This window comes from Octopus bimaculoides, chromosome 10 (genome assembly GCF_046866305.1).
Source record: "Octopus bimaculoides isolate indiv1 chromosome 10, ASM4686630v1, whole genome shotgun sequence".
In the NCBI taxonomy this organism is placed as follows: Eukaryota; Metazoa; Mollusca; class Cephalopoda; order Octopoda; family Octopodidae; genus Octopus; species Octopus bimaculoides.
Window position 1 is genome coordinate 71,904,808 of NC_142937.1, and position 24,240 is coordinate 71,929,047.

The window sequence follows — 24,240 nt, forward strand, 5'->3', positions numbered from 1 at the left end:
TGTTACACCAACTCATCACAAATCAAAACTGGTTATATATTTCTACAACATTGGAAAGAAGAGTGTCTTTATAAATTACCAGTGAGAGAATTTCCAGGAAAAGGAATTGTTATTTACGAGTGTTATGTAAATTCAAATCAAATTATCTTGCTGACAAGCATTTCTGTTAGGTGATCAATAAAATCAATAAGTTTGTTAGATTTTTTTAATAAAATTCTTAATTCAAATTTTATAACTTTTCAAAAATCCTGATAAGAACAGAAGATATTTCCATAAAAAAATTATATATAAAGCTTAGAATAGTAGTCTAGTATCAATAAGGAAATTTTAAACAACACAACATTTTAGAAAGGGAATTGTTAGAATGAAACAAACTATAGGATATCAACCCTCAACAAATTAGATATACTGTAAATAATTGAAATATATTGTATTGTTTGTAATCCTTATCTTCTGAAAACAAACAAACTTTTCTAACGAGACTAGTAAGAGAATATTTGAATACAATAAAAAATTACATGGATATTGGTTTTAACATTACAAGAGAAAGTCAGGTCAAACCAAATAATGTGCTTACTGCTCCATCTTCACTTTGTTGAAACACTTATTTCAAGTAGGAGTGTGATGCACCCTTAGTCCATTCTACGTTTGGGCCATCTAGGAATTTACAGCAGACCTACATGTGCCTGCTCTATCACCATTTCTATGGATTTATCATGGACAGTGGTGATGGTAGTGGGGGGAGGTTAAATCCCTAGCAGTGGTCTTAGTATCCCCATGAAGGGGTCTAGTGGTGGTTGACTTGTAGACATCCCTTGAATGATCCTGGTTCACAGCTACATCACAAGAAGTAGCACCATTCTGAGCTGCATCAGAATACTTCATGGTTGTATTCCCACTATTCTTATTCCTAAGGTTTAACTTAAGGCTGGTGTCAGCAATAAATCTAATCATACCCTGTCCTCATTATAATAACCTGCATTATTGTTGAAGATACTTTCATTTGCAGAAAGATTAGACACCCTAATGGATATACTCTTAATAACATCTTTTGTGATATACTAGGGATGATATATATCATCTAGTCTAATTAGAAACAGTATTAGATTAGATAAAATGCAGTTTGGTTTTGTACTTGAGAGAAGAACCACGGATGCTCTTTTCATAGTCAACTGCAAAAGAAGCATTTAGCTAAGAACAAGCTGTTGTACTTGGCATTTGTTGATTAACAGAGTACCTCATTCTGTGATATAGTGGTCTCTGGGGAAGCTAGAAGCTTGTGAAAGCAGTACAAACCATGTACAAGGATGCTGTTAGTAAGGTAAGAGTTATCCATGGGTACAATGATGAATTTAGTGTATGAGTAGGTGCTCACTAAGGCTTGGTCCTCAGCCCCTTCCCATTCATTATCATCCCCCAGGCCATAACAGAAAAATTTAAGACACTTGACGCCCATGGGAATTACTGTATGCTAATGATCTTGCCCACGTAGCAGAATCAATAACAGAATTAGAAAAGCAATTCTAGAAATAACACCTGAAATCAAAGGGTCTTAAAGTTAACTTAGCAAAGACTAACATCCTAGTAAGCAAGAAATTGGACAGAATCCTTCACTCTCCCAGTTCAATATGTAGGAAGGGTGTAGGTAGAAATTTCATTTGGTGTAGCCAGTGCAAGCTCTTTCTAAGTGAAAGGAAGAGTGTATGATGCATGTATATGAACTGCAATGCTACCTGTTAGTGAGATGTGGGCCCTGAATACAAAGGACATGTGAAGACTAGAAAGGAACAAAGCTGGTATACTCCACTGCATGTGCAGTGTCAGTGTACATGTGCAACAGAGCACTAGTGTATCGAGAGAAAAGTTAGATATAAGAGGAATTGTATGCAATGTGCAAGAGAGGAGACCATGCTGGGTGGGTCACATGATGCAGAAGGATGAGAACAGTTACATAAAAAAGTGCTGATCACTTAAAGTGGAAGGACGTTGTGGAAGAGGTAAGTCCAGGAAGACATGGGATGAAGTACCGAAAGCCGATCTGAAAACATTGAGCCTTATAAAGGAGATGACAGAAGACCATTGCTGTACTCAAGAAGAGCCACCCATCTCAACAGAACTGATATTCTATAAGCAAGGTACCATGTAAAAAGCACTGGTGATGGTACCACATAAAAGGCACCTAGTACACTCTGTAAAGTGGTTGGCATTAGGAAACCTGCTGTAGAAACCAAGCCAAAACTGACTATGGAACCGGGTGTGGATCCTGGCCTTGCCAGTTCCTTTCAAGCCACCCAACCCATGCCAGCATGGAGAATGGACATTAAATGATAATGATGATGATGATATATCTATATATATATATTAGTTGAGGGGATAAGTAAAATCCATGTGATAACCTCATCAGCACTTCAGACAGGAACCTGGCTAGCATAACGTTTGAATAACTGAAGGATGTTTAATTAAACTATTGTCAATCAAGGCATGTATATCGATTAGGCATATTATAATCCTCACAGAGTAAAAAGTAATTATTTTAACTGAGGAAAAGCTATATATATATAGACACAGTTATGTCCACTTAGTTATGAAATTTACTTTGCAGCCATATGGTCTTAAATTGCAAAGTGCCAGACTGACACTTTGGATAGGTTTCACCAAGCCTTGGGATGATCGATGTCATTTAAGTGGACTTAGCAGACGTTGGAGATAGAAGCTGTATAGAAGCTTGTATATAGGTGTGTGTGTGTGCATACATGCATGTATCTATGTGTGTGAATGCTGTCATTTTCTCTTCTTTTTTATTTTGGAGACCATAATGAGCAAAATGCAATGATGTCATGTTTACATTCCCAGTTAACAGAATGCTCTGTAGCTCTGTTCATTTAACACGAAGAAAACATCTAGCCATAAAATACTGGTGCAAATAAGTGTCAATCCAGATGGGAGAACAGACATTAAATGGACCCTGATACACAAAGAATTATAACATAGAACAGAAACAGAAAAGTAAGAAAAGCAAGTGAATTTCTTTAGATCTATTAAGTAAGATGGAACTGAAGTGGATTATACTCTCCCTGAGAAAATAAAAATACAAATAAACTCCTAAAGAACTACAAATCTCAGGAACAATAGAAAGCAAAACCTGCTCAAATAAATACAGTAGAAATCTCATAAATACAGTAATCAATTTAACTGAAGACCGGGAAAGCCCCCGGCCCATCAGGAATCACTGCAGAGATGCTCAAAATATCTGGCAGTGTTGGCTATAGCCTAGTCACCCGTATTACGAACCAGGTGATACACGAAGGAGTCATACCCAATGACTGGTGTAGCAGCATCATAGTCAACTACTACATAGGTAAAGGTGACGCTTTAGATACAAATAATTACAGAGGCATCAAGCTGTTAGATCAGGTTATGAAAGTCACAGAGAGGGTCATAGCCCAACTAATTAGGGAGTGAATCAATTTAGATGAGATGCAGTTTGGGTTCGTGCCAGGTAAAAGCACTACTGATGCCTTATTTCTAGTAAGACAGCTGCAGGAGAAATACCTAGCCAAGGATAAACCTCTGTACCTGGCTTTCGTTGACATGGAAAAAGCCTTTGACAGGGTCCCCCGATCCCTTATCTGGTGGTCAATGAGGAAACTTGGGATAGAAGAATGATTAGTGAGAGCTGTGCGAGCCATGTACAGAGATGCTGCCAGTAAGGTGAGGGTTGGAAATGAGTACAGCAATGAATTCCGGGTAGAGGTAGGGGTCCACCAAGGTTCCGTCCTCAGCCCCCTCTTATTTATCATAGTCCTCCAGGCAATCACAGAGGAGTTCAAGACAGGTTGCCCCTGGGAGCTCCTCTATGCTGATGACCTTGCCCTAATTGCGGAGTCACTATCAGAACTAGAGGAGAAGTTTCAGGTGTGGAAGCAAGGTCTAGAATTGAAGGGCCTTAGAGTCAATCTAGCTAAAACCAAAATCCTAATAAGTAGGAAGGTAGATAAAACACAAACCCCTTCAGGTAGATGGCCCTGCTCAGTATGTAGAAAAAGAGTAGGTAGTAACTCTATAAGATGTACCCGGTGCAAGCTATGGACACATAAGAGGTGCACCAACATCAAAGGCAGGTTAACTAGGAAGTTAGTTTTTGTTTGTGGCAGATGTTCAGGTGCAATAAAGACTGTAAACAAACAGGAAACAACTTCTATCTCATTCCAGGGTGAAAAACTAGAGGTAGTCGATAGCTTCCGCTATCTGGGCGACCAGGTTAGTAGTGGGGGTGGGTGCGCTGAAAGTGCAGCTGCCAGAATAACAATAGCCTGGGCAAAGTTTAGAGAGCTCTTACCCCTGCCGGCGACAAAGGGACTCTCACTCAGAGTAAAAGGCAGACTGTATGACGCATGTGTACGGACAGCCATGCTACATGGCAGTGAAACATGGGCTGTAACTGCTGAGGACATACATAAGCTCACAAGAAATGAAGCCAGTATGCTCCGTTGGATGTGTAATGTCAATGTGAATACCTGTCAGAGTGTAAGTATCTTGATAGAGAAGCTGAACATTAGAAGCATCAGTTGTGGTGTGCAAGAGAGACGATTACGCTGGTATGGACATGTGGTGAGAATGGATGAGGATAGCTGCGTGAAAAAGTGCCACACCCTAACAGTTGAGGGAACCCGTGGCAGAGGTAGGCCCAGGAAGACCTGGGCTGAGGTGGTGAGGCAAGACCTTCGTACATTGGGCCTCACCGAGGCGATGACTACTGACCGAGACCTCTGGAAATGTGCTGTGCATGAGAAGACCCGGCAAGCCAAGTAAGATCGTTGCCAGTGCCCCTGGACTGGCTTGTGCGGGTGGCACATAAAAGACACCATTTCGAGCGTGGCCATTGCCAGTATCGCCTGACTGGCCTTCGTGCAGGTGACACGTAAAAGCACCTACTACACTCTCTGAGTGGTTGGCGTTAGGAAGGGCATCCAGCTGTAGAAACTCTGCCAAATTTAGATTGGAGCCTGGTGTTGCCATCCGGTTTCACCAGTCCTCAGTCAAGTCGTCCAACCCATGCTAGCATGGAAAGCGGACGTTAAACGATGATGATGATGATGATGATGATGATGATGATGTATATTAACATAATTCCCTAAGTATTTAAATAAACATTTGCTAAAAGCAAGATACATATATTTTTAAATCATATTACAGTAAAAAAAACGTATTGTTATGTAGGAAGATTGGTGAAAATGGTAGAAGCAGTAAAAGCTGGACTAGATGTTTCATAATCATTCTGTAATCATATTTAAATTGAATTTCAAATAATCACAAGCTGATGGCAAGTATTTTAATGTGTCAAACTGAAATTTTCCCTTCTTTTTAAAATAAAAAGTAGCAAGTAAACTTTGTTCAAAGTATATTTTCATGTTTTAACAAAAAAGCAATTGCAATACAGTAACACCACTGATGATATAGACTTAGAAGAAAGCCTCCACATGATTTGTTGCTAGGTTAAAAATAACAACCGAATGTCTCTCAAAAACCATATATCAAAAAAATAAAAGATGAACTTGTTTAGATCCTGATATACAAAGAGACCAGATGATCAAGGCTGAAATGTTTTTGCTCATAGGTTTCTCAATCAGGAGTAACCAGAGAGCAAAACAACAGCAAAAATAAGATAGGCAAACGTAGTCTTTAGGAGCTAAAATGTCTTGACTATTGATATAATATGAATAACATAGACATGGCTGTGTGGTAACAAGTGTGCTTCTCAATCACATGGTTCTAGATTCAGTACCACTGCATGGTACCTTGGGCAAGTGTCTTTTGTTATAGCCTTGGGCCGATCAAAGCCTTGTGAGTGGATATGTTTGACAAAAATTGAAAGAAACCCATTGTGTGTGAGTCACCACCGCTTGGCAATTGGTGTTGGTGTATTTATGCACTTAAAACTTAGCACTTCAGCAAAAGAGACCAATAAAATAAATACTAGGCTTAAAAAGGTAAGTCTTTGGGTTGATTTGTTTGACTAAAACCCTTCAAAATGGTGCTCCAGCATGGTCATAGTCAAATGACTGTAACAAATAAAGGGTAGAAGATAAGAGGATACCAACTACCAATCTCTCAACCAGTTTAACGGTATTCTAACAACTAAACCATCATCAGCCTACTCACACTCTTTGATATAATGTATTGGGTATAAACCAACCCCAAGAAAAAGTTGACCTATTATCATTCATTAACATTGTCATTTTTATTCTTCAGGCTGATTCAACTGTCTGTACTACCTTTGTCTTACAAAAGTTAATAAACAGTCCTTTGTCTGATAAAAAAAAAATACTAAAAACAACATTGTTGATTATTTCACTTGTGTTGTTTTCTTTAACATTCTTAAGGAGAAAGATTGAAGTCAAGTGATGTGACTAAAGGATATTATTGGTAGTTTGTTTGCACTCTTGTGCTCTACATGGTCATAAGAAATAACAGTCAAACCTCTATCAAATCAAAGTTCACTGTCTAAAACAAGGAAGGATATAATGGATAGTGTAGTCACAGATGTATCTAAAAAGATAGGACTGTCATAGTTAAGTGTTGTCCTGGAGCTAAATAACAACTACTGGCCCTTTATTGGTTTCAGATGTATTTCTTACACATTCTATCTTGTTTGAAATTTACCTCAAATGTTAGATGCACCAAATTAGCCACCATTACGTTTCTAACCAAACCAACCAATAGAAATACTATAATCAGTACACAAACACTTGCCTCTAGGCAAGAACAGAGGAATTCAAGACGGTTACTCCTGGGAACTCCTCTATGCTGATGACCTTGCTCTTATAGCTGAATCACTACCAGAACTAGAGAAAAAGTTTCAGGTGTGGAAACAAGATTTAGAATTGAAGGGCCTTAGAGTTAACCTAGCAAAAACCAAAGTCTTAGTGAGTAGGAAAGGGGACAAATCACAAATCCCCGCTTGATCTGTAAAACAGGCATAAGTAGAAACTCCATAAAAAGTACCCAGTGTAAGCAATGGACACATAAGAGGTGCAGCAATATCAGAAGAAGGTTAACAGGGAAGATAGTTTTTGTGTGTGGAAGGTGCACAGGTACAATAAACACTGAAAATGTACAGAAAATAGATTCCATTACATGCTAGGGGAAAAACTAGAACAAACTAGTAGTCAATAGCCTCTATTATCTAAGTGACCAAGTCAGTAGCAGAGGTGGATGCTCTGAGAGTATAGCTACTAGAATAAAAATAGGCTGGGCAAAGTTCAGAGAGCTTCTACCTCTGCTGGTAACAAAAGGCCTCTCACTCAGAGTGAAAAGCAGACTGTATGATGCTTGTGTGCAAACAGCCAGCAAACAACAGTGAAACATGGGCTGTGACTGCTGAGGACATGCATAGGCTTGTAAGAAATGAAGCTAGTATGCTCTGCTGGATGTATAATGTCAGTGTGCATGTTCAACAGAGTGTAAGCATCTTCAGAGAAAAGTTGGGCATACGAGGCATCAAATGTGGTAGGATATGGAAAACTGAATACAGTAGATAAGGAGTTGGATGATAATTCTTAGCAAGTTCCAAAGAGCAAAGGCTTCTGAAGCACAACATAATGAACAATATGAACTAAACAAGTTAACACCAAAGCTTCTACATAGTTGCTTGACCTGCAAAACATAGCAGTCAAATCTTATTCAAATTAAACATTTGTCTTAAAAAGAGGAAAAACATATGTGATAATGTAGTCCTAAATATACTATGTCTGAATAAAAGACAAGGTGGCCATGGCTGGAATGTCTTCGATGCTAAGTTTATCTTGTCAATCCAGGTTGACTAGGAGGCTAAACAACAATACATGAACTAACAACTAGGAGAAAAGTTTCATGAATCTACTCAAAAATAACTTCTAAAAATATAATTTTTATGTAGGAGTTCCTTGAGAGATGTGTATTTCAAAGGTTTTGTATGAGTAAAAACATTTACAAAAACATCACTAAATGCATGCTTGACTTGTTATGTAAATAGCAGCCAATTTCCACTCAAACCATACTCCATCTTCTAAACACATTTGATATTGGATATACTATCATAAAATGAGACAGGATGGTAATAGCTTCAACACTTTGATCATAAGTCTACATGATCAGATCAGACCTGGGGTTAAACAACAATTACAGCATCTCTATACCAGATCAGAAGTTCAAAATTATGTAAATTTAAAATGTTTTGTAATATCAAAACTTGACAATATAGAACATAATACTGATTAAAAACATGTTTATAAATTGAAGAGATGAAAGTGATTCTAACGTCAAGATTTTAAATTACATCAGCAACTTTAGTGTAAGTTATTTATATTTTGTAGTTGACTCATCTTGTCTGTAAATTTGTCAAGTAACAAAATAGAATTCATCTGACTTCATTATATAACAATCAAAATATATTTTTGCTTATTTCACATTAAAGAGAATCAAACTACATTTAATAATCTCAGCTTAAAATACACAACAAAGATAGGTAATTTGCCGAAAGATAAAGAAATAAGATAATAAACATTAAACAAGATACATGATTTTTTGTAAATATTTGTTTTCTTTGAAGAAATTATTTTCTTTTAATTTTGTCAATTTAGATATATTTTCTGCTTACATTTGTTTACTTTTTAAATTCTCTTATACAGCTTATAATTTTTTTTAAAATCCATTTCGTTATATATAATATTTCAATGATGTTTTCTTGTACTCAAGTTTAAATGTGTGTGTGTGTGTGTGTGTGTGTGTATGTGAGAGAGAGAGAGAGAGAGAGAGAGAGAGAGAGAGAGAGAGAGAGAGAGAGCGAGAGAGAGAGAGAGAGAGAGAGAGAGAGAGCAAGCAGTATTTAGTTTCATCTTGCATTGTTGTCCATTTGCCTTTCATCATATACTGGTAAGATTAACTAATCCTTTTTTTGAACCAGGAGCTAGTGTTTATCAGTAAATACTATACAACACTTATTTCCTGCCTACATCCTGCTTTCAGCATATATATCAAGGAAACTTCTCAGATGTTACAGGTCAGTTTTAAACCATAATATTCATGCATTTTTATACATTTTCACTAAAACTTATAATTCCAATAGAACTGTTTTCAAAGAATCCTATATGTGTTCATTCAATAATTGAGATGGATGTAGAAAGAGTTAACTAAAGACTAAAGATCAATATTGTATGCAAGCGATCAACAAAATAGTCTATTCAACAGTAAATCACAAATTTAATCTTGCCTGCAGCATTGTGTATAAATGTGATTTGGTCTACTTATATTGAGATCTCAGATGCTTAGTTACTGACCAAATAGATAAACAAACAGGAGAAGATAATTAACATAAGGAAGGACAGTGGACAGACTATGGAGAGAATCAGATGGCTGTCAGTGGTAAGGAGGGGAAAAAGCCGAGTACTATTTTGAGTAGAATGTTTGTTGTGAGAATAGAGATATGGCAGAAAATCCCACCAAAAATCCGAAGGATACCAAAAGATTAAAAAAAATTAAGCACGATTGTTTATGCATTTATTTGCCAGGTGCAAGCCATGGCTGTAAGTTAAGCAGTCTGCTGCTTCTACTACAGCCCTCGACCAACCAAATCCTTGTGAGATGGAAAATTAAAGAAGCCTCTGTGTGTGTGTGTGTGTGTGTGTGTGTGTGTGTGTGTGTGTGTGGGTGTGCGTGTGTGTGTGTGCATGCGCGTGCATATGTATGTCTATTATTGTCTCCTTGTCTTGAGATCATGTGTTAGTTGTAAACAAGTGCCACCATTATACAAGTGATGTCCTTCACTGCCAATCTTCCATGCAGTATGTTTGACCAAGCAGAATTATTGGAAACATATATGGAAACATGTGGAAGTTGGCAGCAGGAAAGGCATCCAGCAGTAAAAACTCCACATCAACAAATTCCGAGCATGGAAACGGAGGCATTAAAAGACAGTGACAGCAACAGTGAGGATGACAATGACGATGATGTAAATATATACACAAAAAGTAAAGTTAGTTATGTTAATCTTACTATAACTGAAATTATCCATCTCAGAGATACAGAAATAGAATAACAAACTACAAAATAATAGCTAAGAAAGTTGTTCTGAAAATATAGTAGCAAATAGTAAAATGTGATTTTGATGCCAACTAAACTTAAAAGGAAAAAAGTGTTTTAAATTTTCACATTATTATTAAAACTGAAAGGTTAAACTAAGATAGAATCATGAAAATAGCTGATGTAGAATTTTTTATAGCAATTTGAACGTAGAATTAACTGCAGGTAAGTGTATATAGATATCAAAAGATTATATATGTAGATCCTATCTTTGAACTGTTGATGTCTACTATGTTGATTTAATAACCTAGACAGATGTACAAAATGTCTGTAATTTTCCTGTGAAATATCTTTTTCTCAGTTTTGTTGATATTTCATTAAATTTTCAGTTTTAAAATAGGTTTTGTCTTTTGGAAAGGACTAACTTCATTGTGCAACTTCACATGACATACCATGCTTTTAAAATCATTATTGAAATGGGGCACAAGTGTATTGATCACTGCTCTTCCCCTGAAGTGGTTGGATGCAATATTGGTCAAAAGAAATTTACCAAACAGTGTTAAGTGGAAGATTTACAGATTTAAAAGATTAAGGTATTGAGAAGGGCTCAACATATTGATTACTGGCCATTGCTATGAGAAATTTTCAATAAATAGCAGAATATGTTTAAGTCTACTTGAAAGGAGTTAACTTTCTTTTGAAGTAGTTTCACACAAAAGATAAAGTGAATAGTTTTACATCAAGTGCTTTGTTTCAATGTTCAGCTTGTTTTGTTTTGTATTTTTTATTCATTTCATAATATTAAAATAGAAGTTTGTTGTAAGCCAGAACAAAAGCATAATAGGAATTAGAATAATTTACAAATATTTTACTCTCTCTCTTTGCTTTCTCCCCTCCCTCTCTCTCTCTCTCTCTGTGAGCACACGCATGCCTATGTTTGTTTGTTTATACAGATGGATTTTATAAAGTTAGGATCATAAAATATAAGGGACTTGCATTGTTTGAATAAATCCCAGGCTATCTACAATTTCTCATTAAATAAAAACTAATTTAAAACAAAATAAACTAAATTAAACAGAGTGAGTCAGAGGTTTCTTTAACATTTGAATTATATATACAAAGTTTATATTTTTCACTTTGTTACAATTTTGTTTTTATATTATTGTTATTATTATTATCTTTACTATTTTGTTCAGAATATCTTTACAATTCATAGTTAAGTTGTAAAATGTCCATTTCAGCAGTTGATCTCATTTATACTTAAATAACTTGAAATGATAAAAAAAAAACAAAGCAAAGTACTAGGGAAAAATTGTTTTAATGGATAATACTAGAGTAATAAATACTTTTACCAAATAAAATTTCATTTTTTAACCAACCCATTAATAGCCATAATTGATTCTTAGAAATTTCTATTAATTCACAAAAATTAATTTTTTAATAATGAAAAATGGGATGATGTAAGAAACACTACTTTGTAACAGAATATTTATTAGATAAAATCAAAACAGTCAACAAAGAAATCTGTTTTTAACAATTCTTTTTGTGAACTGAAGCCAATAAAATAAATTGTCACCACTTCAAAAAAATAAAAAATACAACCAGAAGAGACATGACTCTGCAAGTTGTAGCGCCAACAACTTGTCAAGGAGAATACTAAGTTGGAATAAAAACTGATATAATGCAGATAGGACTGTTTAACTGTGCTGTAGAAAATCTTTCTAGTATCAGTGGTTCAATAAAATACATTTAATCTGGGTTGTGAAGAGGATGGTGAAAGGAAGAATACCTAGCTGTAAAAACTATGCTCCATCCTACTCTAAAGAAAAATCACATTATACACAAAAACAAAGATTAATCTTGCTGTATGTGCCAAATGATGAAATACTGCAACAAGTGGTGAGGTGCCATAATATTCATCTAACTCATCCTAGCATGGAAAAAAATTAGGAGTAAAGTAATGACATTGTATTGCCTTTCTAAACATGAATTTTGATTTCTTGTTGGATTTTGTAACAGCTCTTTAGATTTTTTAATTTACTAGCCAGAAACTGTTCACTGTTGTGACATACAGTAAATTCATCAAACCAAAATCAGATAATTTATCAATATACCATGAAGATGTCTATCTCTAATTCACTATTTGAAAGCTCAATTTCAAACAACTGTTCATAACAATATTGTTTATAACATCCACCTCAATTTTTAAAATTAAATAACACTGTCAAAGACAGACTTTCACCAAGGAGTAGGGTTTCTTTTTTAATAAAGATTATCTGATAATAATTGTTGGGTGTTTATCATGAAACATATTAACACAACCTGGAAAAGAAGTCAGTAAAGTTATGTTGAAAGTTAGTGATGCACAAGAAACAATGTGAAAGCAAGGTGTGTGGGGGGAGGGGGCATTTAAATAACAGTGCATCAAGGGCCTTGTAAAAGCAAATACTTTTAACAGTAAAAACTTGTAAACATTTTCAGCACAAATATCCATATCAGATGGAAGTTCATTATTGCCTTTTAACCAGTTCCCCAAGCTCCTACAGTAGTAATGATTAAAAGAAGTCAAATAGTTGTTGTTCATTTTCCCTTTGATAGCAGACTAGTTCATGACAGTATTTGATAATCTACAGTCACAAAGTCTGGCTCACAGCCTTTTGTAGACAACAAGAGTCTCAAATCTCTCTGTATGATATATTATATGTTAAATCCCATTAAAAATGATGATGTGGAGGGCAATTTCATTTGTTCACACATGGATTTCAGGTTCTAAAGGTTTACAGTTGCTAAGATATATCTTCCTTTGTTTTGAGTAGACTACATATTACCACCCAAACTCAATTCAAGTATGCAGTGGAGTTGATTAAGCTGAGTAATAACTGAAACTGATGTATTTCTTTCAGATCTTGTCTCTGGAAATAGCATTAGGGCATTGTCCACATACTTTTAATAATGTAACACGATGTGCTGTCTAGAGCATTAGTTGACCATATGGGCATCTTTCCAAGAAGTAATGGTCAGAATGTATAGCCCTGGCTAATATGATGCTGGTATATACTGAATAGACATTCAAATTAAACTGGTGTTGATCAAACTAGTTTGGGCAAGTTTGTGAAGCTGTTCTACCAGTTGCCAGCTGCTCTTGAGGTGTGTCAGAATATAGGATAGAAAAAGTGAATAGTTTATCAACACATTCAAGTGCAACCTTCATATACAGAGAGAGATGGACAAAAAAAAACATTGCAGAGTTTGGTAAACAATTCAGATAGTGCAAAGTTGCAAATAGTACAGTCCATTTTATTAAGAAACAGAAGTTGATATGCTAAACAAGTTGATTCCAAAAACAAGGATCAACTTATAAATGGAGTGAGGTATGTACTTTCTATTTCCATTTCTCTCAATAATGGTTAATAAGGACATTCCCTCTGATGAAGAGATTTGTCTTGAAAAACAAAGGACTTAGTTTCATATTCCTTTAAAATGTTCATTTTGCTTCACTATAACTAAATGAATGGAATAAAGAAATATAATAAGCAACATTTGATATTAAATAACACAGAATGACATATAACATACTTGTACAAAAGTGGCTATGTCAAAGTCTGTTTAATGTTTGTAACATATGATAAATGTATTTAAAGCATAAAAAAAGTTGCAACAAAAATAATAATATTGAATGTTATTAGAGTTAATAATATTGAAAGGTTATAAATATTAAATAGGTTTTTCCAAACAGAAGTTTTGATATGAAGGAGTTTTCAAAAATGTCTTAATCTCTTTAGACCAAGAGGTATAATATATTTTAGATAGTTCAGAGAGAAAAATGTGTTATAATTTTTAAATTTATACAGAACGTCAAACTGAGTTGCTGCTTTACCTCGATTTTATATTATCTGACAGGAACTAAAAATAAAATTTACAAAGCTGAATTGGATCTGAAAAGTTTATCCATAACATAGGCTTATTCATAGATATATGATTTATGGACAGACTAAAATTATGACAGTGGTACTCCAAATATTTTCATCATGAAATACAAAATTTCTGTCAAAATGACAAAAAAAGAAAAAGCAATTTTAGGATAATATTGGTGAAATAAACAATTTAATTTTCAATAACAAGAAAATTTCAGATTCTGGCAGTATTTTATTTTATCAATAGAAAAAGTACTTTCAATGCAATGTGTATATATATATATGTGTGTATGTATGTGTATATATATATATATATATATATATATATATATATATATATATATATATATTGATATTTGCAAAACAATATATTTCTGAATGAATTATCAAAATAACAATTGTATATATGAAGATTCTTATATTTATAATTACAGTACTGCTCAAAAGAATTTCTGAAATAAAGATAATTTTTAAAAAGATGATTGGTAGTAAACAGTAGCAAAAGCTACAAAAATTCATTGAAATATTGTGACAGACACTACATTAATAATGAAAATTTATGGCACACAGAAAATATTAAAATCTAATTAAGTCAGCTACAGCAAGTTGTGCAACATTGGATACATTTTACTGCTTATGGAAGCAAATCTTTCCAATTTCACAAAGAATTACAGATAACAAAAACTAACACATGCATGTTAACTACCTACCTGATTAAAGTAGAGCACTTTACATTGATTACATTTAGGTTTTAATAACAACATATGGCTTGTAGTAAACAATATTACAAGAAACATCAATATGTTCCATAGATATATTTCTTACATAGCTATTTTTGACTAGAGAGTATAATTTTAAAACTTTGTTAAATATAATGTGTATGGAGGTGAGAGAAAAAAAGAAAGAGAGGAGAAAGAGTAAATTAATGAGAGCATGAGCGGCACAGAGAGTGACAGAATGGTTTTACTTCTTCAAATCACGGATACTATTGAATGAGTTACTTGTTTACAAGAGTTTCTTCAAAACTGCTGACATTGTACCAAACTAAAAAAAATGAGTCATCAATACACAACACTCAACTATTTAGAAAACCACAGAGAAATAAAGACAAATATCAAATGTAATAAATTAAGCAGAAAATTAACAATTATATAAAATTTTTCATTTTTATTTTCATAATGTTAGAAAAAATAACCAAAACTTTATGATATTCATTTGATATATTAGACAGTTATCCAAATAGATGTTAAGGATTATACTTTTGTTGAGTCATCAGGTTTCATGTTACAAGACTTCTAAATGAGGACTTCATATAATTGTTAATTTGTCTTTTATTTCTAACTTTTCACAACTGATATTTATCTCAACTGATCTAACTACAAAACACTGAATAGAATATAAAGCTTGTAGAGTGAGATTTCACTAATTTTATTTGAACACTGAAAACACAACACAAATTACAGAGATAAACTATTGCAGCTCAGTGAATCCTTAAAATGCTACCAAAATAGGCCATTTATGTGAAAATAATGATTATACACAAGCACAAACAAATACTACATATAGTATTTACATGATATACAGCTTAGTGAAAGGGAGGAATATTATTTACTTCGAATATTTACTTTGGATATTTTTTCATTATATTTCTGAAGGTTTACTGAGAAATTTGTGATTTTCTATATGAATTTACAAAATTACATTTTTCAGAGAATTTCTGAGTTTAAAATATGGAGAGAAAAATGATTAAATGGCAACAATATATGTTATCGAAATGTTTGCTTTCAGCTTTTATAATGAAGTGTCCATGAAAGATTTTTGATAATAATGTTGATTTTTTAAAAATAATGTTAATTTTTTTTGAAAATGAGAAGGTAAGACTAATGTTTGAATAAATGGAAAAGCTTCCATAATTATGGCTATGAGAAAGCTATATATCAGTTCTCAATAAAAGAAAATGATTTTATATATGGAGGCAGTTGCTTTATCACCACACTTTATAACTACCATCTTCTCAGACAGGAAAATAAATAAAAGTTTTTCAGTTTATATTGCTATTAACTGCAATTATTACAAACTAAAAAAAAAAAAATGCTGCAGCAATATTAGGAAAATAATTTGTCCCATAGTTAACAAAAGTTTAGCCTTCATTTCACAATTTATTGAAAAAAAAAAAAAAAAAAAAAATATATATATATATATATATATATATATATATATATATCTCAGTGAATTGTGAAATGAAAGCCAAACTTTTGGTTACAGCTTCAAACATTATCTAGGTGTTGTGTGAAGAGCAAATACATTTTGTAATGATTGAAGTTTTAAAATTCCCATTTCTAGATTTCTGAAATCAGTTTCTTACAAAAGAAGAAATGATTGATCAAACAAACCCTGATGCTTTAAATATTTTCGCACTAATTGCTAACAGCAACAATGAAATAACTACAATGTGGTTTATTTTCCATTCCATCACAATAACAAACAGTAGTTGATATCAAAGTATCTGTCTCCATAACTTTTCTACTTTCAATATATATTCTTGTTCTAAGAGAATTTATCATAGTAAAATTCTGTTAGATAATTGCCTCAAATTAAAAAAAAATTTATCAATAGGAATTATCTATAACAATATATAATTGAATGATTTTCAAGGAATCAAACTGCTTAGCTAAAGGAAACATTGATCACAGATATAGAAATAATCTGAGACAAGATTTATAAGACTGTACAATGAGCAGAATATGAGAGAGTGACCCATGCAGAATGAAAGATACTTACTTGTGTAGTTAGACTGTTTTCTTTATCACCTTCCGCAAATACACTGTCTACATCTCCAGGTAAATCCTATGTTTATTTGTGAAATGAATATTATTTATGAAAATCATGGTTGATGCAATAAAATGATGAACTAATCTACAAAATGTTAAACTAGAAGAAATAAATTAGGAAAATAGATGTCATTCAATGTATGTACATTAGTACAAGGATAATAGCAAGTAAAAACAAAACCACTTTTAACTTCATGCAACCAAAAACTCAAAACAATTTACTTATTTTAGAAATTATAGAAATTAACAAAATAATGAATAACAAACATATTTTCTCTTAAGAAACACACATACACACACAATAAAGTATGGATTAAGGATGTAAATTAATTTTCTTCATTGCAGCAAAATAAATTAGTGTTTCAGCACAAAGCTGTGTTCTGAACTCCTTACACTATACTCTTCTCTAATCTACACCTCCATGAGTATCAATGTTTGCAAACAACATTTACAATAACAAATAAGAGAGGAGACATGTTTACTCACAATATCATTTGTCAGGTTGTTATTAATTTAAGTCCTAATAACCTAACAAATAGCATTAAAAGATCAAAGACTTAGGTTACAGTGCAGGCATAGGCCAACCTTTCTCAAGAAGTGGGTCACATAAGACATGGCTCTCAATCAGATGGACTGCACAACTAAAAAAATCCAAGATAATTTTTGTTAGGTGTGCCACAGGTTGTATATTTTCCATCAACAGCAGCAAGAACGAGGGGAGGGGGGAGTTTGTGAATTCCAGTTTCTTAGCATCCAGATCATAGAAATGATTTAGTCTGTTAAGGTTCCCTAGTGATGAATGAACCAGTAAGAGAATGTCTATGCAGTAGATTGACCTGCTACAAATAGCAACCAGATTCCCTCCTATCATACCTTTATGTCTTAAAACAAGGAAGACACACTGAACAAGGTGATCCTAAATATACAAAAGATAAGATAGTTAATACTGGAATATCTTTGATCACAGGTCTGACCAGGAGGTGGGTGGGGGGAACTAAACAAGAACAGTATTTTCTTAGGACAATGAAATTGTCATCTTCAAGAATTACCAACATTTATTAATGCACAATTGACAGCATTCAGATACATTGCAGTGTATGATAGTAACTTGTTCATATTTGAGCAAGAGGGCTTTACAATTTAGAGTGACTGTTAACACAAATATGCTATTCTACTTCCATGTATAGAAGAGTCTAAACCAATCCACTGTGTACAGGAAGAATTCTGAATCATATTAAGATATTGTTCAAATTACCCGCAAGAATGTACAACTTGAAGATCTGATAGCTGCTTTTAAACAAATAACTAGGGTCAAAAACAGTTTTTTCTCCCAGCAATGTCACACGACGCACTGCTATTTACCATTAAAATGTTTGCAAACTCCTATAATCCTGTTACTATATTACATGGCAAAGTTATTACTGTAGTACAATACTTGTTGTCATTTCATTATATTTGTTGTGACTAATTCTTTTTTATTCTGTTTTCACAACAGAAAATGCAAGACATTTTCTGTTGTATTAGCATAGAGGGATGATTGTTTTAAGAGTAGTTTGACAAATAACAACAAAAAGTTATATAGTCCACAGTAAAAAGGAAAACAAACAAAATAACATAATGGGTTGAAAATAATTTGTTGCACTAAATTAAATGAAAAAATTCTTTAATTCTAAAGCAGTTTATAGTATGGTAAATCAAAGTCTTAATTGAGCCATCAAGGGAGCCTCTACACAGTTACTTGGATAGCTAGAAATAACAAATGAAATCTCTCTCAAATCACACCCTAGAGTTTTAAAAAAATGAACAATACATTGGACAGTGAAGTCCTTGTTACATAGAAAGATGAGATAGTCATGGCTAGAATGTCTTTAAATACAGATTTTCTCCATTAGGAAAGACTTGGTACAAAACAACAACAAGAGTTTTAATAGATTTGTATCAACGTAGTAGGTTCCACATCATCATCATTTAATGTCCATTGTCCATGCTGGCATGGGTTGAACAGTGTGACCAGAGCTGGCAAGTTGGGGAGGGGGGGCTGCACCAGACTCCAGTCAGATTTGACATTATTTCTATGGCTGGATGTGCTGGGTGCTTTCACATGGCACTGTACAGGCACTTTTATGTGATGCCACATGGACACTTTTACATGGCACCACATGGGTCCTTTTATGTGATGCTACATGGGTGCTTTTATGTGATGCTGCATGGGTCTATATTTTTCCTAATACTTGAAACATTGCAAAGAAATGTCAACGCAGGAACTACAGAATAAATTTGAAATCCAAGGATTTCAAATTTTAAGATATGTATTTGTAGATGGAACTTTCAAACATCAACTAAGTTATGAAAAGAAAGAAAGAAAAAAAATCTCCCTATTTAGTATTTGAAACAGGAAGCATAAACTCAGAGACTTGGTAGAGAGGAGATACAGTGATATAATTTATATGTCATGCAACTAAAAGAATAAGATAATCAAGGATTATTGAAAATAGAATTATTGTATTATTGAAAAGACTTAAAATTAGCATGTGCATGGGATGAGGAACAAGCATGAGCGAAGTTGTTGTAAATAAACTTCCTTCATTTACAAAGAACAGATTAAATGAGGTATGATTGTTCAATGAAATATGACAATAAAAACTGATGGTTTGGAATTAGTGGAAAAATTTTAGTATGATTCCTGTAAGGTACACTTGTTGACAGCACAAGAAATAATGAAGATAAGAAAAACTATTGTTGTATAATACTATTTGAGGGTGAATACAGGATTATAATATAATGTAGAGTAGTAATAGAGGGTAAATAAAATACAGGTTTCAGTCGGGGAACCTTTTTCAAAGTTATTTAGTCAACCCTGTCAACCCAATGCTTATTTTAGCAGCACACTTATGTTATTGATCTCCATTAAGTCGATAAGTATGCAATTGGCCAAAGTGGTGCACAATGGAATTGAACCTAGAAATATGGTTGTAAAGTGAACATGTCAGGTACTGTTATAGTTTTATGGTTAGGTGAAAGAAATCTGAAAGGTAGAAGTTTGATTAGATCTTAAAAGATTACACATAACAAAAAGATTATCAATGATTATAGATGGAATATATAAATATAGTCCTTGTCAACCTATGCCACCATGGAAAATAATCATTTTGATAATAAAATTTATGAAGATAATAATGATAACATTAGAAAAGTAGTGGAAGATATAATAAAAGTGAGTACGGAAACTCAATGGGTTTTTCTTCCTCTCTTGTTTCTGCTTCTAAAGTATTATAAATTCAAAAATCAAAAATCTTACAGCAAATAAATATTTAAGTATTAATTTCTTGTATTTTCTTTTTATACCACATCTTTTGTATGCTAAAATTTATTCATCATTTCAATGTAAGAATTATTAATGAGGGAATATAAAAATGTACATAGAGTTATTAATAGTTTATATTACATTGTAATATGTTATGTTGATTTGTTTTTGTTTTTTTTTCTCCCCAAAATAAACAATCACTGCTAGTTTTATTTACTGTTTATGCTGTAAATGGAAAGGAACATTTCTTTAAAAAGTTATGGTCAAAATAAGGTTACTAAACTTCAGTAGTTGTTAAAATAAACTATTGGGTTACATAGATCATAAAATCCATCTGCATCATATAAAATTATAATGGATTCAATTTATATTTTAACTAATTGTTGATTCTACCATAAACAAATATAAATTCTTCAAACAGAAAATAGAAAATTCTAAAATTATATTTATTTCAAGTCATACACGCGATGAATATATTGCTTAAAGAGCATTGATCTGGAGTTTATTTCTTAGTTGTAATATTTTTCAATTGAAAAAAATGTATACTTGGAAACTACTATATCAATAAAATATTTCTACAGAAAGATCATAGATGGAAGTTATCACCCACATCAATATTTCTGAATCTCAAATGAAACAGTCTTGGAGGCATGTTATTTATTAGTAGGAAGAAAACTAATAAAAAAAAAAAAAGACTAGAAATAGCAACATGAAATTATTTTTAACACTTACATATAGAAATGGTGGAAATGGAAATCTAAAAACCTATGATAAAATAAAAACCAGTATTAGGCTGGAAAGAAATGTACTATTATAATATATACATATATTATTATTATTATTATTATTATTATTATTATTATTATTATAGTATATATGTTATGCTAATATAATTTATAATAATATTGAAGCAACATCTGAAAAAAGTTTCTTCTTTTGAATTAAAATATTCTATATTTCAAAATTTTAAATCACTAAAAAAACATTAAGCATTCTTTTTTAAATAAACTAAATAAAAGAGTAAATGATACATCAAGAATATATTTATTTTGAAATTACCATATTGTATATCTAATAAAATAGTTATGATTACACAATCAAAAATATTCAAATATATTGTATTCTGTAATCCTAAGCAGTATAATAGCTTATTTGTCAAAGATTATACATTGCAATGTCATGAAAATTCAATAGGAGAATCTTTTACAAGAATAATGATAAAAAAAGATATTCCAAAGATGTTAAATGCAAAATTGTACAAAAGTGATTGTAAAAAGTTGTTGCCTTAATAGTTCAAATAGGTTGTAAAAGTGACAACGATGAACTGAGCTGATAATAGGTTGTATAATACATCAGCATTTCTTAACCAAGGTTTCCCCAGAACGTTAGGGTTCAACAAGAGATTGCAAGGGCTCTTGTGAGAAATAATTAATTACATAACAGATTAATTATATGTAAATATATTTTAGAGTAATTTTTCCCTTCAACTCTATATTTGTAATTTTATTTTATATGCACATTTCTAAAGGTAGGTAAGTAATGGCATCTGTAGATAGTTGGGTGACTCCACAGAGAAAAAAATTACCTCCAAAGATGGAATTGTAGGAGAAACTGGTTTAATCAAGTATTTGGCTAAGTCGTAATGATAGTTCTATGATTTGTCTACTGTCTTTTGAAATTTTATTTAATGTGATAGAAAAAAAAAATGAACAAAGATGCATAATTTTTATGCAGGGGTTTCCTGAAACATGGAATGTATTTTGAGGGTTACTCAAGGCTAAAAAGTTTACAAAATGCTGCAATAAGTTATGTAAATTATGCTCTTTTTTTCTCCCAAAAATGAATAGCCAAAATCAGAAATAAAGTTTCACTGTACTAAAACATTTAGTTGCAAACTTCCAAATTTTTAGTTCAAATCTTGTAAGAGTCAACTTCTACATTTCATTATACTGAGGTTGATAAAAAACTTTTCAATTATTCTTGTTCCAACAAAATTTAATCATGCTGCTTGGCAATAAAAGTTAAAACAATGTAGTCACCATGTTAAGAAATAATATTGCTTTGTACATTAATCTAAAAAAAAAAACTAGGCAAACTAACATTAAATTTTATAATAAAACTGCATGTGAGGGAAAGAAAAGAGCAAACTGCTAGGATAAAATATTTTTGAATAAAGTAAATTGATACAAAGATCCTTAAATGTATAGGTGAATCTATTATTAATCTCCTAGAAAAGTGATGTATTCTTTTCTTGTATGTGGATCAATGTAAAATAAAGTCAAGAAGGCCTTGTGTTTCTTGTTTCTTTTGTTTTATTTATATAATCTTACTTTCACTTTTTAATTTCTTTTACTATCACTAAGTTGTAGTTAAATTATGTACAACTTTTGATACAAAACACATAATATGAGGAACCTATATTGTTAAAGTTATTTAATTAGTAAACTGTATTGTTAAAATCATTTGATAGGTTAATTGTACCATTAAGATCAGTTATGGTTGGTATCCAATCATGTCTTCAGGTCAGCTAATGCTTCATCAATAGGATTCAGTAGAGAAAATAAATTGCATGAATGTACATTGCATGTTTGTGTGCATGCATGTGTGCGTGTGTATGTGTGAAAGAGAGGGGGATGCATTTGAACTAGTAGCTTTCACTGATTTATGCCAACAAAGTATGCAAACATCATTAAGAAGACCAAAAACTGCACGAAATCCCTTGTGATATTTGTTCTACAAGTTACATGTACACTCCCTTATCATTAATCGTCAGAAATGATTGACTCATTGGAAACATGTAACCAATTATACTATCGTTCAGCAATTTCAAAATAAAATAAATAAATGAGAGTAAATTTTCAAGTTGAGTGCACTGAAAATTATTTAAAAATTCATCAACAGAAACAAGAGCAAATTGGAAATTATTTTCATAAATAAATTATAAATTCTTATAAAAACTTTCTTTGTAACAAAGTTCTTTTCAGAAATTCCATAATATATAACGTTTACATACCAATATCAATTAAAAGTTTATTATTTAAAATGCAATTTCGAATTAGAAAAATGCCAACAATTATATCATTTTTGTTTCAATGTTAACTGTATCTCACTCACATATCACTCAGTCTCTTCTAACATTATAGATAAGCCTTTTACAGAACTTCCTTGTAAACAAGCATTTATACACAGCACTTATTTTTAAAACTATCTTGTCTTTAATTTACAATCATTGAACAATTACCTCTTCATGCAACAGAAATCTCTCCAGAAGAATATTTTGAAATAACATCTATGATATTTTGTCTGGTACAATAATTTCTAAAAAAAGTACAATTGATATAACTCATTAAGAAAGGATATAAATATATGTATGTGCACTCATACCACAACATCTATTATACATCAGTAATATGGAGTTAAAATATCTGACCTTGGAAACAACTTGATCAAGAATTTTCACACTAGAATGCAATCTATCCAAAACTAATATACCTCATAAATTGATAAGATGAATAAACTTAAATTAAACTAGGAAGACTAGAGAAAGCTCAAAAGGTCATGGCAATCACTTAATCCTGAGTACATTTATAGTGCAATTGTGGTACAAACATTTGGAATACTTAATTTGTCATTCAAGAAAATCTGTTTCTTATAAGAAAAGAAGGAAGATAGCAAAAAAACCACAATTTCTACAATGCACCAGCATATATAAGCTATAAAACCAAGCAACATGAAAGATGTTTACACTTTTGAGTTCAGGAAGCATCAGAGAAGTAAATCAGAGGTAGCTACATGAGAAATACAACAGGAATAGGCTATAGAGAGGTCACAATAATTTTTTTCCCGCCAATGGGTTGAGTATTTTTCTAATGGTCTACTTTAACTATCTCAACATTCACAGGATCTTTGAGCTTCCAGACCCTTCTCCTCCAAGTTGGTCGTCTTCTCGGCAACCACTTAGCCCTGATCCTGAAGTCACTAACTACTAGTCTATGTTGTGGGGTACATTCTTCGCCTGGGAAGGTTTTGGCATTTATAAGCAGCCATCTTTCCCTTTTTCTGGCGAGGATGTAGTCAATTTGACTAGTATGTCTGCCAGAAGAGTAGGTGTGAGGGACTTCTGTGGAGTGTG

The 24,240-nt window shown here is 32.4% G+C and overlaps 1 protein-coding gene across 29 annotated transcripts in view; it reads right to left on the reverse strand.

The window, feature by feature from the left end:
• LOC106882425 (oxysterol-binding protein-related protein 6) overlaps positions 1-24,240 on the reverse strand; it is a 287,012-nt gene that overhangs the window by 204,800 nt on the left and 57,972 nt on the right. For 8 of the 29 annotated variants that reach the window (XM_089358778.1, XM_052971289.2, XM_089358768.1 and 5 more), the window contains exons 3-4: positions 20,841-20,873; positions 16,755-16,820 (exon numbers count right to left, since the gene is read on the reverse strand). The exons of 7 other annotated variants lie outside the window; for them this stretch is intronic. In XM_089358778.1, the coding sequence (XP_089214904.1) occupies positions 16,755-16,820; positions 20,841-20,873 (99 nt within the window). The remainder of the gene's footprint in view (positions 1-16,754; positions 16,821-20,840; positions 20,874-24,240) is intronic. 14 more of the 29 variants (XM_089358779.1, XM_089358772.1, XM_089358769.1 and 11 more) reach the window with 2 other exon arrangements.